At 36.0% G+C, this 16,510-nt stretch overlaps 1 protein-coding gene across 1 annotated transcript in view; it reads right to left on the bottom strand.

Annotated features, from left to right (window-relative positions):
• Positions 1 to 1,003: 1,003 nt before the first annotated feature.
• Positions 1,004 to 16,510, bottom strand: part of kdrl (kinase insert domain receptor like) — a 40,852-nt gene continuing 25,345 nt past the window's right edge. Inside the window, exons 24-36 of the mRNA XM_053505723.1 lie at positions 16,076 to 16,180; positions 14,144 to 14,257; positions 13,956 to 14,044; positions 13,718 to 13,871; positions 13,002 to 13,099; positions 12,432 to 12,554; positions 11,963 to 12,074; positions 10,626 to 10,725; positions 6,956 to 7,061; positions 5,996 to 6,117; positions 4,997 to 5,075; positions 4,688 to 4,788; positions 1,004 to 3,171 (exon numbers count right to left, since the gene is read on the bottom strand). Coding sequence (XP_053361698.1) covers positions 2,994 to 3,171; positions 4,688 to 4,788; positions 4,997 to 5,075; positions 5,996 to 6,117; positions 6,956 to 7,061; positions 10,626 to 10,725; positions 11,963 to 12,074; positions 12,432 to 12,554; positions 13,002 to 13,099; positions 13,718 to 13,871; positions 13,956 to 14,044; positions 14,144 to 14,257; positions 16,076 to 16,180 — 1,481 coding nt within the window. The 3' untranslated portion in view covers positions 1,004 to 2,993. The remainder of the gene's footprint in view (positions 3,172 to 4,687; positions 4,789 to 4,996; positions 5,076 to 5,995; positions 6,118 to 6,955; positions 7,062 to 10,625; positions 10,726 to 11,962; positions 12,075 to 12,431; positions 12,555 to 13,001; positions 13,100 to 13,717; positions 13,872 to 13,955; positions 14,045 to 14,143; positions 14,258 to 16,075; positions 16,181 to 16,510) is intronic.

Raw genomic sequence — 16,510 nt, 5'->3', positions numbered from 1 at the left:
TATACATACATACATACATATTCAATATAATTTAAATAATCACTAAAAACTTCATGTAATTTTTAAAATGGTTTGAAATGTTTTAAAACAGAGGTCCTCTGTTTGTGTGTGTGTGTGTGTGTGTGTGTGTGTGTGTGTGTGTGTGTGTGTGTGTGTGTGTGATTGAGTATGTTTATGTATGTGTGTGTGTGTGAGATAGAGAGATCTCGCAACTAAATTTGTGGCCTGAGTATGATGACCTGTCCAACATCCTTCCCCTGTTTGTTTGTGTAGATGACATTCAATGGGATGTTAATAAAGTATACTGCTCATCTAAGCCTTTTTTTTTAATCATTGCGCATAGTCCCCCATGGCACAGTCAGATACTGTCTCTGGACACACCCAGTACCATGGCTCGGAGGCACTGGGATCCCATAGGAAGGCCAGTGTTCGGATGGTTAAAAGAACCTTCCTTTCCCGCTCACAGAGGTATTGTCCTGGTGACAGACAGACTGCCGGCACCTCACCCCGGTCAGGAAGTGTGTCTCCATGGCCAAGGAGTGGGAGGAAGGGCTCTCACCGATGACACACAGCCTGACCATCTCAAAGGCTGCAAACATTTTCAGGAATGTGGTGCCAACTTAGTAATGAAATGGAAATCTTTTGTTTTTTTTACATCGGTCCATAGCGACAGGCTGCCATGATAATTTTCTGAAATTTTCAGAGAAATGTGCTGCATGTTTGCAGTAAATGAGTCAACATTTCACGCACTAAAAATAATTGATATAGTGTTTTCCTGGTTATTAAAAAAATGTAATGTTCAAAATGCTTCTGGAAAAGTTGAACGTATTACTGCTCCATATTACTACTATCAATATGGAATATTTGAATTTTTTTTCTTCCTAAAATCTAACCTGTAAATAATACCTGGGTAATATTAATTCTTAGTTGGGTCTCTGTGTAAAATGGTGTCTGAATTAATTAAAAAAGGGTCATTTTTAAGGTGAATCATTACAGTAGGATGTTGTATATAAATATATAAATCTTTATTGATATCTGGTTAAAATACATTTATAATGCATAAAAACGTCTCAGTGCATACAATATGCTTTGTCAATGGGCACAAGTCAAAAATAATACAAACATTATTTGATAGCAGATATTGCCATAACATTGATATATCTACCCATAAATACTGAAGGAAGAAATGAATAATGAATAAAGAAATGAATACTGAACTAAGAAATATCTTGGGTACAGGGCCACACATTTCTTACTGTCACTTGTTACTGAATAGTTCATATTGATATCACCTGCAGATGTTCATATTTTTATGATATAATTTATGATGACCATATATACGTGGAGACTTATATTAATTAGTAATCTTTATGCCTGCCCTGCAAGCTTTAGATAGATTATATCACAAACAGAACAGGTTAATAACATTAAGAATCATTTGTAAATGGAATATTATTATGTATACAGTGTAAACAACCCAAAAGACATTAGACATGAAAAGTATCAGAGGGATTCCACTTAAGAGAGAACTTAAATTAGTATTTATTAATTAAACTTGTATCTTATGGGATTATTTACTCTATAACAATTTTTTTTATCTTATTAAAATGATTTGTTTTATTCACCTTCAAAAACCATTATTTAAATGAACAATTTTACTGGGACATTTTAATTATAATAAGAACCATTCAAATTGAGGAGTTAGGGAAGGACAAGCTGTAAACAGTGTGTCATACAGATCACATTTCCTTCCAACATGCATGATCCTGTTCTATAGAAATGAACTAAATGGCAAATGTTAATGCTGGGTATTTGTGGTGTTAATCTACTCAGTAAAAAAAAAAAAAATAGTGCAACAATATGAAAAAGGTTTAACAGTGAGAGTATTATGTAGTGTCATGTAATAAAAATAATGTGCATACAAAGATTTAACATCTGATTTACATACAGTTGTTCTTTATAATTGATAAAGGATAGTAACTATAAAGGAAAATCCTCTACAGTAGTGTTTCTCAACCTTGGTCCTGGAGGACCACCTGCCCCCTACATTTAGTGCTTTCTCAGGTCCCAACATACATGATTTACATAACAGATAATTAACAGCCTACTCTGAATTAATGTGGATGTAATAGAGTCGGAATACTAATATGTGCAGGACAGGTGGTCCTCTCAGGGTCAGCACCAGGGTTGAGAAGCACTTATCTATGAAAAATTACTTAACAAGTTATTGCTTCTTTAAAATTTAGTGAGTCAATAACAATCCTGTTTGTATACACTGATGAAAAATATTTTCTTTAAAATAACCTTTAAAAGAAAGAGCTGATAAATATATGTGTAAAAGAGTAAAATACAAAACCTTTCAGTATTCATATTTGTAAAGTATAAAGAAGCTGTTTTCTGCTTTTTAAATTTGTTTATTTTATCGTGTGAATTTGACTTGATACAAATGAATCTATGATACTATGTGAAACTGTATGTTGTATTTTGTGCTTTTTGTGTTTACAGTAGATAACAGAAATACCTGAGGTGGTCTATTTGTGAATCTCACAGTACTATGTTGTGATGTGTTTCAACAGATTTTAGAAAAAAACACACACAATATGGCAGCATTGCACCTCTTACTTCTATACACTGGAAGAGGTTATACAGAAGTATGGCAAGATACACTAAAGGTAGCAGTGCTGGAATTACATTAAGAAATATACCTGTGAAAATGGGAACAGAACTCAAAATTAATTTCTGTTCCTTAGTTAATTTTTTTTAGAAAAAGAAAGCTTACTCAGAGTAATAAGTAGTAAATGAAAGAGTCCGGTGGTTGAGTATGAGGTCCTGATGGTTCATGGGTAGCATGAGTTTGCAACTTTCTGTGGGATAAATAAAGATTTTTCTTTCCTTATCTTATCTTATCTTTTCTTTTCTTATCTTATCTTATTTAATCTCATCTCATCTCATCTTATCTCATCTTAACTTATCTTATCTTAGCAGCTGGAAACTTAGACAGGTGGCGTGGAATAGCGGACAACATAATTGTAGTCTGGTGGAGGGCTGTCACACTCCAGCTCTGGATCCAGAGAGGAATCTTCCAGACTAATGTCTAGTGAAGGAATGAGTGGTGGATATTTCTCCTTCTCCCCCTCTGACAACACAGACTCCTTACTCTTCGTCTTCATTCTAAATCAGAAAAAAACATATAATAGCACACTTTGTGTATTTACATGTAGAGACATACAGTACGTTCTATGTTCACAAATACAACGTTAGATCACAGTCTGATTTTGAACAGGGATGCTTTATTGCACTTAAAAACTCATTGCAATTGAATTTCCCAATTTGTTGCTAAGGGATTCTGAAGTGCACTCGATCAGAAACGTTTGAGTAAATCAATGAGTGTGTCATGTGATTTATCTGACAGCCTTTGATAAAAACATATCCACAGAATGGAGTGCCATGCTTTAAGGGGTCTGTAGGTTCTAAGGCTAAGGTTCAAAGCACATACAACAGTATGATCCATTGCCCTTCAAGCACATGTGTCCATTGAATGGAGGAGTCCCTAGTGGAATTCATGCACACAATGCTTATGGGGACAAGAAGAAGTAGTAAAGCATTAGAAGGTCAAAGGTGGCAGTGATTGAGTGGACTCTCAGCAGGAGCACCTCCCTGCGATGTATAGATCACTCGCTGCATGCCTGAAGTGGTCCTTTTTTACCCCAGCGGAGAGGCCATGGTAACATGGGCAAGGCACTGCCAGCAGACTGTGGGCTTTTTGTGTGGTGGAAAGCACTGGCAAGGGGAGCACTGTAAATAGTTTGGAGGGAGGAGCAGCAAGACAAGGCATAAGTGATATGGCAAGGTGGTTACAAAGAAACCACTTTTTTATTTGCTGTACTAATGAGATATTAATCAATATCAATGGAAACACATAGTGTTTTTAACAAGCCGTGTAAAGCTTAGGTGGATAATTGTAAAATTCTAAAAATAAGCAAATGTAGTAATCAAAGTGCCTCTTCATGAGGAAGTTTGATACAACATGATCATATTTAAATCATTGATATACTTTTATTTCAGTAACATTTTTATACTAAACATTGTTTTCTGAAGTTCAACATACCTGGAATAGTTCAATACCTGGAAGCCTAGTTAGATCTGAAAGCATCTATTAAAGGCTTTCACCGCGGTGTGATTCATGTAGGGAGCACTCCAGGCTATTTTATGATCTATTGAGCACTGACTATAGAGTAATGAGTGCCACTTGCCAAGACTATAGAAATACTGACAGAAACTTGGCACTTAAACAGACCAAAAATCCTGGTGTTCTCTACTGACTGGAACAAGTCTTATATGTTTGCATGTTTTTCAGTTTAGTAAGGCTGAGCAGACAAAGACATTAGTTGTGAGGCCCCATAGCCACCTTTAACAAGCCACACTTCCAGCCCTGCTTTTGTTGTCTAGCTGTTGGGTTTGTCACCTTGAGCAATATTCTTCCACTGTGCCATTGTGTGGCTCTCTCACCACTTATAAAAAAGAATGGGGCTGTGACTGGGAGTATGAGTGAAGCAGGGTAAAGCACTATGACAATTCCTGCATCTACATTTCCACTCAGTGGGAGGGTTACTAGGGAATCTCCGTCCTGTAGTGTTTGATGGTGTAAGTGACAAGGCTTTAGCAATATTATTAAGTCTGCACTTACGCCAGGACCATGATACTCAAGGGCTGAGCCAAGGAATCAAAATGCTTCAGCTTCTTTAGATCATCAGAGGACAGACCCATGCCACTGTCTGAATGCCCTCCCTGCAACAAAACAGGATGAGAAAACACATGAGTAATGACACTATTGGAAAAATATACATCTGCTTCAAAAAATACAGTGGTTTGGTGTCGGTGCAACAGTGCAGGCTGAATGTGCAGTGCTTTGTATTTTTTTTGGACATCGTATGTTTTTTTATGAAGATCTTGTGGACTTGTGTGTATGGGTGTGGTGTGAGAACAAACTTCTCACCTCATGCATATCATTTGTTTCACTCTCATTTGTTATTTCATCAAAGGTTTTGATGCTGCCAGGACGGACCTTGATGTTCCTGAGTGAATCAAAAGTTCAATAAGAGGTTGGAATTGACACAGTTGTGTGAATGCTATAATTCCCAGTGTTTGTTCAGCAAAACCTTAATAAAAACCTGCCAATAACATCCCTTTCTCTGACTGTTTCTTTTGAACTGTGATTCTGCAAAATCATCCTTTTTTGCACCCACCTATTTCTCTTGCATAAATCATATTTCATGACTTAAACTCTCAATGGTTTATATACACATCCTTTACATAAACATATTTAAAATGAATAAGAAAAGTGCAAGCGTGTTAAAATATACAAAGGAAAAAGATTTGGATCAACAATACAAAAGTCTAAATTCGATAAATAAAGGGTTTTCAGAGTTTCATGAGCTCATTGTAGGTCTTTAAAAATAATACAAGACCATTTTTTTTCAGGATTCTAGAGTTATCAGATGGCTGCTTAAGTCAGCCTTTGGGATAGCTGTCATGACTACATTTCAACACCATTCTTAATAAACACACTTAGCAAACTTGAGAAAATACAACACTTAGACAAATATTATCTTTAGCAGACATAAATTCTGAGAGTCCATTTGTGGCTGGGGAGGAAATTCCATAAGGGGCCCAGTGAGTGCAGTGAGCCCATGACTCCCAGTGTTGTACCTGCCGTATCAGGAGCCACACAGTACTCTGTTTGTCCTTAGTTATAATTACCTCATGTAAACCAGTTTATGAAGTGTGAAAATTTTGCTCTAACATATACAAAAGTGTATGGAAAATATAAAAATAAATATAGAGAGCAATATTCTTACAATTTAAGTAAATAAAAAGAAAGTTATTCAATTTAAACAGCAGTTTAAATTATAAAGGATGCATGCACTTTTTATCATTTATTTCACATGTTAAAAATATATATTTTATACATTTCTGTGTATAACAATATACTTACCATGAGCTTCCAGAGTTTCTGATAGAGACAGGTCTTGAGGATGTTTTCTCTGTAGGGTTTGATTTTGATGGGTCAGCTTTTCTCAGTAGTTCTGTATTAATAGGAATGTAGTGTTTTCCCTCCTGACAGAAGAATAGAATTAAACATTTTTTACGGAGGCCCCCTTAATAACGTTGACATCACCATGCCTATACTATTGCAGTATGAGGTAATTTAAAGTTTAGAGAAATCCGAACCTTTACATACAGTACATGTACTGTGAAAAAATTGCATTTACCTAACATAGACCTAACAAAAACATTGCCCTAAAAAACGTCCAGACTGATCTAATACTTCTAATAATAAATAGGATTAATGAGAAGTTTTTTAAAAAGTCTAGAGTTTTCCATCATTGATCACCAGTTGCATTTGCTTCCACATTAGCTCGTTTTTATAAAGGACAACTGCCTTCTTTTCTCATATCAAAACATTGACATGCTTACTACATTTTACACTTTTTTTTTGCATTCGCTTTGAACTGTCCCCGTTTAATGATATGCCAAGAAGCCAGTTTCTTTTATCAGGATTTAAACCAAAAGTCTTTCCAAGATGTATACTTTGGCAAAGTTAAGACAAGAACGCAAGCTTTGTATGTGTGCTTAATTTTTTTCCCCCTCTTTCTTTTGTCATAAGGAAGTGAATAAGATTGTTGATTGGAGTTTCCTTTCTCAGTTACTCTAAGGACTCTCACAGGCAAAACTCCTTGTCATATCCTCACCATACCTAGAACCAATCAAATCTAACACTTCCTGAAAGGATACTTAACACAGTGACTCATTTACTGAAACAGTGCCCAAATTCATGTTTTATGCTATATAGCCCAGCAGGAGCTCCAGCTTTGGCTTTAGTTTAAATAAACAAAAATGGTTTATTGAATTCAATCAATTTGATTTTATGAATAATTTGAATTCAGTCACTCACCTGCTGTACACTTGCCTGGAGCAAGTCTCCTAGCCTCTCCACTAGCTCTGTAAAAGTGGGCCTCTGCTGTGGTTCTCCATCCCAACAGTCCAGCATGGTCTGATATCTACATTAAGCACACACACACACACACACACACACACACATTTAGTAATTCATCATTAAAATAATAATACTTAATTATCCGAGAAATGTGCTTAAAAAGATACTAATTACATTTCGATAGCCTGACACTACACATTAAGTATCAATACACACTGCTATATATCAAGTTGTCAACACATTAGTGTGCAGGAGTACATCATAAACATAGTCTCACAGTGTTCTGCAGCCATAAATCTCTTTCCCCTTGTGGCCTATCTTGAGTTACCACCTCCCTGACACTACAGACTATCTGACCTGACCTCTACGTTTCTGCCAGCTCATTTGCCTTTATCCTATTATAGCCTGTCATTAATAATTTCTGGTGTCACATGAGCAGTTAATTCTGCTGCTTTCAGCACAAACATTAGATTCAAGAGGTGCCTTCTTTGCCTTTAAAGAGATGTCAGCACCTCACTCCATGTGGTACACCTCAGAACCATATATCGGAGTAACGGTGCTACTCGCTCATGAAGGAATTCAGTATAAGACTCTGAAGCAGTGCTGACAGTGGGAACAGGGAATAAGTGTGTTAAATCCTGTTTTAATTGTAATTCTGCACTAGGATGTTATTTAAATTATTTTAAATACAGTCCTCCCTCCACATCTTTTTTGATTACGTATACACTGGTGTTTAAACAACCTATTACATGGGCAGATTTCCTTTTCAAAATTTCCTTTTTCTTTGGAGCTTTTTATATTCTTGAATTTGATTTCAGTTTAAAAAGTTATTTTGGAATGATAGAAAACACTAGGGAGATTGCCAGGAAGTTTATTAGAATTTGGTGCAGCTGGCCGCAGTTCAGGAAAAATCACAGCCATCAATTGTAGCTCCTGGCCAAAAAGAAAAAGAAAAACATTGTAGCAGTGCATGAGTTATCTGTAGATGTTCATGTCTTCGCTGGTGGTTCGAGCCTCTTTGTAATAAATCGTCGAGTACAGAAATACAGTAAGCACAATTTGCTACTGTTTAACTAACCTTGCCAAACTGTCATAACTTCAACTTTAGCAAGAATTGCCAAAGTTGTGCTAATAACTGCTACAATCATCACATGTGCCAAGAAAATCATGAGGCAACACCAGCCAGACTGAATGATGGAACAAATTCCAAACAATGCACTACAAAGTACAGTTGTGGCCAAAAGGTTACATACACTCAGCATGAAAATGAATGTCATGCAAATAGTAGCCTTGCAATACATTTTTTTGAACTAACCTTTTTCTGGGACAGAATGATGGTAAAAATGGTGCGGAAGTGTTCCTTTATTTGGGGTTTTCTGCACCTGATATTTGGTTTAACGGCCTTTAGCAAACTTCACATTTAATGGATATTTTTAGCCATTAACAAACTTCTGGCAGATTTCTGGCTGAATATTTCATCACTTGTCTTGGCAGAACTGATGTTGAACTGATGTTAAACTGTCCAATTAAAATTTGTTGGTTTCCTGGTTAGTTTTTTGAACACCCAGTTTTAAAATTGTTGCTCATGCTAAGGAATTCTGAAGTAGTCATCCTTCTTTATTACTCCATCTACTTTGTGCTATGCAGCAGTTCCATTAGCAGCAAAATACAGTTGTTTCCACAACCATGCCTAAAATCTGATTCAGTGTTCTCTGGGTTGAATGGGTCAACATAACTCTTTCAAACATACCCCTGGTCTAAAGGTTGCACCTGAAGGTTTTATCTCTGTTTAGTTCTCAGCTGAAAACTGTGGCTAAGTTCTTTGGATGGCATCCTTTTATTTAATCTTAACGTAAAACCTCTACTCCATCCATATATCTAGGAACCTCTTTAGTCCAGCTAGAGACCAATGGTGAAGGTCAACGGTAACCATTGTGTTTATTAAAACCCTTTATAACCCCAAAGCATTATATAATCATTCTGCCCCACAACCAGAACAGATCAAAGAAATCAATGAAAGCATATTGGCATTAATGTCATTAATGCTTTTGAAGAATGTATGAAAATTTCTGACCACAGTTGTAACTAGCTAAGGTGGACGAACTGTGAATCAAAATCAAATGCTTTATTTTTATCGATAATATTGTGATAGATGACATGTCATTTTGGAATTAAGTGTTTATGAACTGGACATTCTACTGTAATAAGGTATCCAAAACAGAGTTATATGAGTTGTTGGTTGCATGTGAGCTGACAGGTCATGAATAAATACATTTACTTGATCCATAATCAAAAATGTATCGAGTCTAGGAGGTTCAAGAGAAATTGTAGCAGTTTTTAACATGTTTTGAAAGTTTACAGGCAATCATGCGGTCTCAGATTCTCATGAGAAAAATTTGAAATTTCTAAAATGAGTAATTCTCTGCTGGAAATAAATCCCAGATTATAAATATTTTATGTCAGTTATCTTTTTTTCTAATAGATTTTAAATCTCATTGGTGGACTGCACTCTGAATTCTTGACAGAGTGAATCAGGCTAAACAAAACTCTGGAAGGTCACATTCCTGATCTGTCACTGGAGCAGTGCTAATTTATCACCCAAATTAGTTTTATCTGTTTTTCATACACATTATGAGGAAGTTTAGAAAAGGGTCAGAGTCAGGATCATGACTGATGAGCAAATGTGAAATCAGTATCTCAGGTCTACATTCTATCTAAGAGAAGACAGAAATTATGCAGTTTTCTATATTAAACCTCATCTGCCAACTCATTTAACAAACATTTAAGGCCACATTACCACTCTTTGCCATTTAATGTTCAATAGAATAACGGCTTTAAAAAAAATTTATGAGAGCCTGATTACCACAACCCTTAAGTCTGATGGCAAGACCACATTTTGCAAGTCATCTCTAATTATTCTACCTGATAATCATGTGTGTATGCCATGTGTATTTGCTCTGACTTGCCATGAATAATCGTTAACATGAGATCTGGTAACATTACTAAACTGCAGTGTATATAAAATTGGGTTTAATTTTTTTAAATCAACAGAAATGAGGAATTTGTCGTAATCAAACAGCTTTGTAACAGCTTGCTTAAGCTCATATTTCATAGCAATCTAATTAGGAACAGGCAGTAACATTCTCCAGCCTGAACTTTAGCCTAAAGCCCCAAGTGCACAAGCCACAGGTCTCATCAAAAGACAAAGCCAATCTGAGCATCCCTTTTGAGCCAATATTGTATGGGATTACACCACCTCATATCTAGCTACATCAAGAACAAAAATGTGTATGCATGTCTTAAAAGATTAGATAGACAGATACATGTATCTTACGTTCTCTAAATATTTGTTACCTAACAAAATCTAGTTTTTGTTCTTCTCATATTCCTTGTTAAGAGGATCTTTGAGTTGAGTGCAAAGGTCTAAATTATGTCCAAAAAAGGTTCAAAACAGCTTCTCCAACTTTACATAAATTTTACAGAGACTATTCATTAGCATTCTAGTGAGAGAAAATGTAAAATGTAAAAAAAAAAATGTAGAGTTCTGCTAAATGTCACCTATTTAAATTGCAGTGTATTTTAACACCTAAATAATGCTTCAAAATGTACATTTATAAGCTATTCTTACATTTCAGAGGAAGCATACTCCGGTGCTCGCATTCTGGTGCCCTCTTTCAAGTGGCAGCAGAATTCTTCATTAATTTGCACACCAGGATAAGGAGAGGCACCTGGGGAGAAGAAAGAGAATGTAATAATTATCCATCAGCTCCTGGTACAAAAGTAATGATCACTTCATCAGAATGCTTTTCAATTGCAGAATGGTTTTAGAGCATGGAGGTAAGAGCTGGACATGAAATAGTGGGACTTTTTAGCATGCATATGAGGAAAATGTACCAAAAGCGTGGGTTATAAAAGTATTCTTTAGTTGTCTAGTACAAGTACATTCAGACAAAACCTGCATAAATTTGTAGCTCACAACAATGGGGGCTGCAAATGAATCCTAAAAATGGCACAGCTTATAAAACAATATTTTTCTGTACTTGGTTGAAAGATTTAGCATAATATCCAATAACAATAAATGGCACACAAAAAGGTTCATCCTAGAGCATACTATGATTAATTCATTCATAGTACACAATAACCCATCACTAATAAACACTAACTACATTTAAACAGAATGGGCAAGAAATCCACCACACAAACATAAAACCACAAACCATAACCCAAAGATAACCAATTATATATGCATGACAAAATATTTTGGGTCTGATGCAAACTTTTTTTTTTTTAAACAGGATCCAAAAATGCTTTGGATGATCTTGTGAAGATGAATTAAACTCACAAACCACATGTACAGTTCTCAGTGATTATTTTTTAATGAATCATGATATTTAATAAGTGTTGTAAAATACTACACAGTCTCTCCGCAGCGGCCACGTAGAATAGAGAAGTGTGTTGACGCACTCTTGTTCGGCGCCACCAGTCTGTTGTACATTTCTGAGAAGTTCTTTGCTTACCGTTAGCCATGTGTTTTCGTGTGAAAATGTTAACCATCGAAAAAAGTGTTTAAGATTACACATCATGATACAGTGATACAGAGATTTAATAAATAAATACACAAGTGACAATAATAACGAGCTTTATTAAACAAATTTTTTCCCACAACCAACTCTATGGGGCCACTGTGGAGGGACTTTTTGAACGCACGCTATATGACTATATAGCTATAGTTTGTTAAGGTATGTAAAAATGTGTAAATAACAAGAGAAGCTGTAGGTCAGTTAAAAATTAATTCTAAAAGTTTGTGGTGGTTTCATAGTGAGTGCAAACTTTTACAGTGAGCATTTACGTAAAATGTTTTACATTTATAGTTGGGGAAAAGGTTCCGTGTAATTGCAAGGCATTGTACATTGTGGTTGTAAGTGTTTGTGACCTTCCTCCACCAGGGGCAGGACTGATATTTACCCAGAGAGAAGATCTCCCACATTAGCACACCAAAGGCCCAAACATCACTCTGTGTAGTATAGATCTTGTCAAATATGGCCTCTGGTGCCATCCACTTAAGAGGAAGTCTGGCCTGTGGAAGTAGTAGCAGATTAACCCAAATGTTCAGCCAGACCTTTAATAAAGCAATACATGTTCAGCAGACAAACAGACTGTAAAACAGTGTAAACCTGCTTAAATGCTAAACCAACAAGATGTCTGTGGCCACCATCGACCACAATCAAACATCAACTGAACAGAATAATATTGTCGATAGCTAAAAAAAAATTGACTGAGTACATGCCAGCAACTCTTGGCATTAGCAAAATCATTGTACGTTTTCCCAGCTGAGGTTGTTATTATTAATGTCCCTCAAGTTAAGTGTTTTTTAATGATTAATATGCATAAATATGATCACGAATAGAGTCAAAACATAAAAATTCACACTTACATCTCCTTTACGGACATAGTCTGGATCTTTATACACATCTCTGGCTAGTCCAAAATCGCATATCTTAACAACGTTGTTTTCGGACAGGAGGATGTTCCGTGCTGCCAAATCACGGTGAATACACTGGGAGAGAAAGAACAAATGCTTGACTAATGTTTTAAATTCATATGTGTCAAAGTTGAAGAGAGGAATTGATTTGGTTAGAAAGGCCCGTATTTCACGTTTTATCTGCCATGTGGTAAATTGTCCCTGGAAACACATGGAAAAAAAGGTGTGATAATGTGGAGCAGCTGATATGATCGTACAGAATGTGAGGAGTAACCACAGGAACACAGAATACTCCACGGCTCCTTCCAACAAAAACTAATCTCCATAATACATTTGCTTGTGAACACATCTGTGCGTGTTTATACTAAATGTGTGTGATAGAAGGAATCAGAAGCATTGACATTAAGACAAACTGTCACAATGCACACAGAAGAAAGGATGTTCAAAAAAAAAAGAACAAGCAAAATTTAGAGTCAGAAATTCTCATACAACTTAAAGGCAACAAATGAATCAAGGACTTACTTTTCGTGAAGCCAAAAACTCCATGCCTTTAGCTACTTGAAAGCTGTAGCAAATTAAGTCCTCTAGTGTCAACACTCTCTTATAGAAGTCATCAGACTCTGTGTAAAATAGCAAACCAACATTAGTAATAATTAAAAACATTTCCAACCTGTGTAGAATCATATGACATGAAGTCTTCAAAAGGCCTTCACTTCCCACCCACTGCTAATATGCTTAAGATAAATATTTCCTGCCAACCTTGTATGTTTGTGTTGAACTTTGAGTTGTTTTCCTCAGATGCTTCCTTATGTTATAAATATAGCTAAAAGATCTGGCATATATTTTTAGATGTTGTTTGAAATAGCTTGTCAATAAACCTTGGGTGTGGCGGTGATGTTTTTTAAGGAGGCTGGGGGTGGGGGGGCATTGTGTACAATGGGTGACCCTTCCTCTGTTCTACCTGGATAAACAATTTATTAATACCTAAAATAACAGATAAAATACAGAATGCCAGGAACACATAGTTTGTATTTGACGAGGGAAATAAAACAAGTGCCATAGACTCCAGGTGACGGTGAGTTATGATAAATATGAGTTGGAATTATGTATCCCAGAGGAAGCATCCTATCAAACTAAATTCAACAAAAACAACCAGAGGAGTCTTAGGATCAAGCAGAGTTGGATGGAGGTGACAGGCGTAAGACTGCTGGTGGGGAAGGAAGACATTCAGCCACTACCTTCCTCTTCTTCCTCTGAGTCGCAGTAGCTCTTATCTTCAATGAAGCCTGAGCTTGCTGAGCTTCCTGTGCTAGCCACGCTCTCCAGTCGACGCTTAAGAAGCTCACTTAGCTCGCACCCTGGACTTGTCAGCAGCCCTTTGCTGTCCTGTGACTAATCAGAGAAATAGACATCAGTGCACATAAAAGACAGTTATGTCTTATTGTTATTCATTTATCAAAGAACATTTATGCTTACTTTATAAACCACAAAGTCTCCTCTCTTGCTTCTCAAGAAGTTTGAAAGGTTGCCATACTTGCAGTACTCTACAATGATCATCAATGGGCCTGAAACAAGCAGTGAACAGTACATTGGGGTTTTTAAAATTCGCTCTAATAAACAAACAGTTAAAATCAGGACTTGAGCCTTAGACCCTACATTCTCACCTCCTTGTTTAGTGCAGGCCCCTAGTAGATTGACAACATTGAGATGGTGGCCAATATGAATTAGTATCTTCAGTTCAGACATAAGAGCTCTGCATTCGCTGCTTGTAGCTCCTCCTGTAACAACCATATACAGGAGAATTAAGATAAAGAAATCAGTGAATTTTCACTTTGCCATTAAAACTGTTTCAGATTCAGATCCATTTTCCTACAACAGCATACTCTGGAAGGTAAGTGATTGATAATCTATTTTTGGATTTATAAAAGCAATAGATTTGTCTGTAGTTTAAAATATACAGTAAGTAAATAAAATGGAGCTTAGTGCATGAAAATAACAATAAAAAAGCAGATCTATGGATCTACCACCTAAAGGCCTAGTTAAATTGTGTGGCTTTGTAATATATGTGATATGTATTTAGTCACACTGTTTAAGTACAATTACCCATAATATGCTTTTTTAACCCATAAATGGATAGTTTGAAAATACTTTATTACAAATTGCAAATTATAAACAGATAATAATCACACCTTATGGGATACATACTCAAAACAACTATCTAGCTGAATTATTAGTATGTATGTCACTACATGCAAGAGGTAAATCAACAAACTGATCATTTAGCCAGTCAAATCAACATCTAGCTGAACTATCATATGTATGCTAAAGCATGCAAAAGTTATATAAGGAAAAAGGTGAACTCTGCTGACATAATTGCATATGTTATCAGGGTCAGAAATTCTCATCAAGCACTCAAGCCGGGTGACCATTAAAGGCCAAAGGGTTAGAAAAAAGGCAGTGTTTTTTTTAACAAGTTAACTCCACCAAAACATCACAGAAAAGCTATGTTCTATATAAAGTAATAATACAAACAAAGGACTAAATTATGTCACAGGAACTTCCATTATAAAGAATTGCAGCAGGGCTGTTGATGTTAATTGGGTAATAATCCAACTGAAAACATTTTTGCATCTTCCTTATCAGATTAGGTATAAAGATAATATGTAAATGCAATGCATATATGCGCAAGATGCATCTGTGATGGGAATCAGGAAAACACATAGAAACGCATGAGAATAAAAAAAAAGGCATGCTGCCTTTCATTAGAAACTGACCCAGGGTGCATGAAACATCATTCTGACAGTTTATTTCCCCCAATGATTAATGCTTAAGAAAAATTGATAATGTGACACCAGAGAAATTATGCCTCTATAGTGATTCATCATTACACAACTCTACCACCTTTTAAAGCAGCTGATATTCTCCACAAGCTTTTGTCACTATAGTAGATGATACAAATTTTTGATCAAGACAGACTCAAAAGAGTGCATTTCCATTGACCATTATAAATATTTATTTTGTGCTCATTCTTTATGTAAAAAAAAAGGGATTTAGTTATTTGCCTAAAATTGTATGTCAAGGTGTGGTCTGGTGTATACTCTCACTAGTGTGTATATTCGCCAATTTTTTTTTCAACAAAGCAATAAAAATGTCTTCATAAATCCAATGCGGAGATGCAACCAAATTAAGCACAGGAAGATTTCAGAACATCTGCTTGAAATTAGTTAATAAAAGAGTGCATGAATAATTGCACATGCATCACAAACAGATCTGACATTTTTGAACCTGTGTCAAAGTTTCATATCTGCACACTATCATTCTTAACAGCTGGGCTCTCAGATGCAATCCCTACACAGAAACCCTCCAACACAACTGCTAATTATCTCTGAATATATCTTCTCCATCCATCTATCTTGTAATATGAAAGGTTTTGTGTAAGAGCAAACAGAATGAGCAGAATAAATATCTGGGGACATGTTTTTTTTTCTCATTGTGCTACACAAATTAAGTAGAAAGAGATTATGAAGTAATGCAAGAGAGCAAACATCCAATTTGGGCATTTATAATAGCGATTGGTTGAGTTGTCATTAACTTACCTTTAAGCATTTTAACAGCAACTGTTTTGCATGTGGAGAGCTTGTCTATACCAAATGCTGAAGCCTCCACAACTTTTCCAAAAGCGCCATGGCCCAGAGTTTTACCTATTTAACAGAGAGAGAGAGAGAGAGAGAGAGAGAGAGAGAGCATAAGTTTGTTGGTTTACTTTGTCCTACCTCAAGGGTCATAAATCAGGCAGCTTGTCCTGTCAGTATAGATATGGGCCTGTAATTAAAACAATCTGCAGAGCTTGGGACCACTTCTGCGGCTCTCCACTGGGGATTTATGGGGTACTAAAGAATGTATGACAATCATGGGTCACTGAGAAATCATGGTACAACACTTCTATTTGAAAAGCCAAACATTATGCAGGCATGTCAGACATGTCCATATTGATAATTTATTCAGTCTTTGGCTCGTTTAGATTCAGTCAC

The sequence above is a fragment of the Clarias gariepinus genome, chromosome 10, assembly GCF_024256425.1.
Source record: "Clarias gariepinus isolate MV-2021 ecotype Netherlands chromosome 10, CGAR_prim_01v2, whole genome shotgun sequence".
Taxonomy (NCBI): Eukaryota; Metazoa; Chordata; class Actinopteri; order Siluriformes; family Clariidae; genus Clarias; species Clarias gariepinus.
This window is presented reverse-complemented; position numbering and strand designations above follow the sequence as displayed.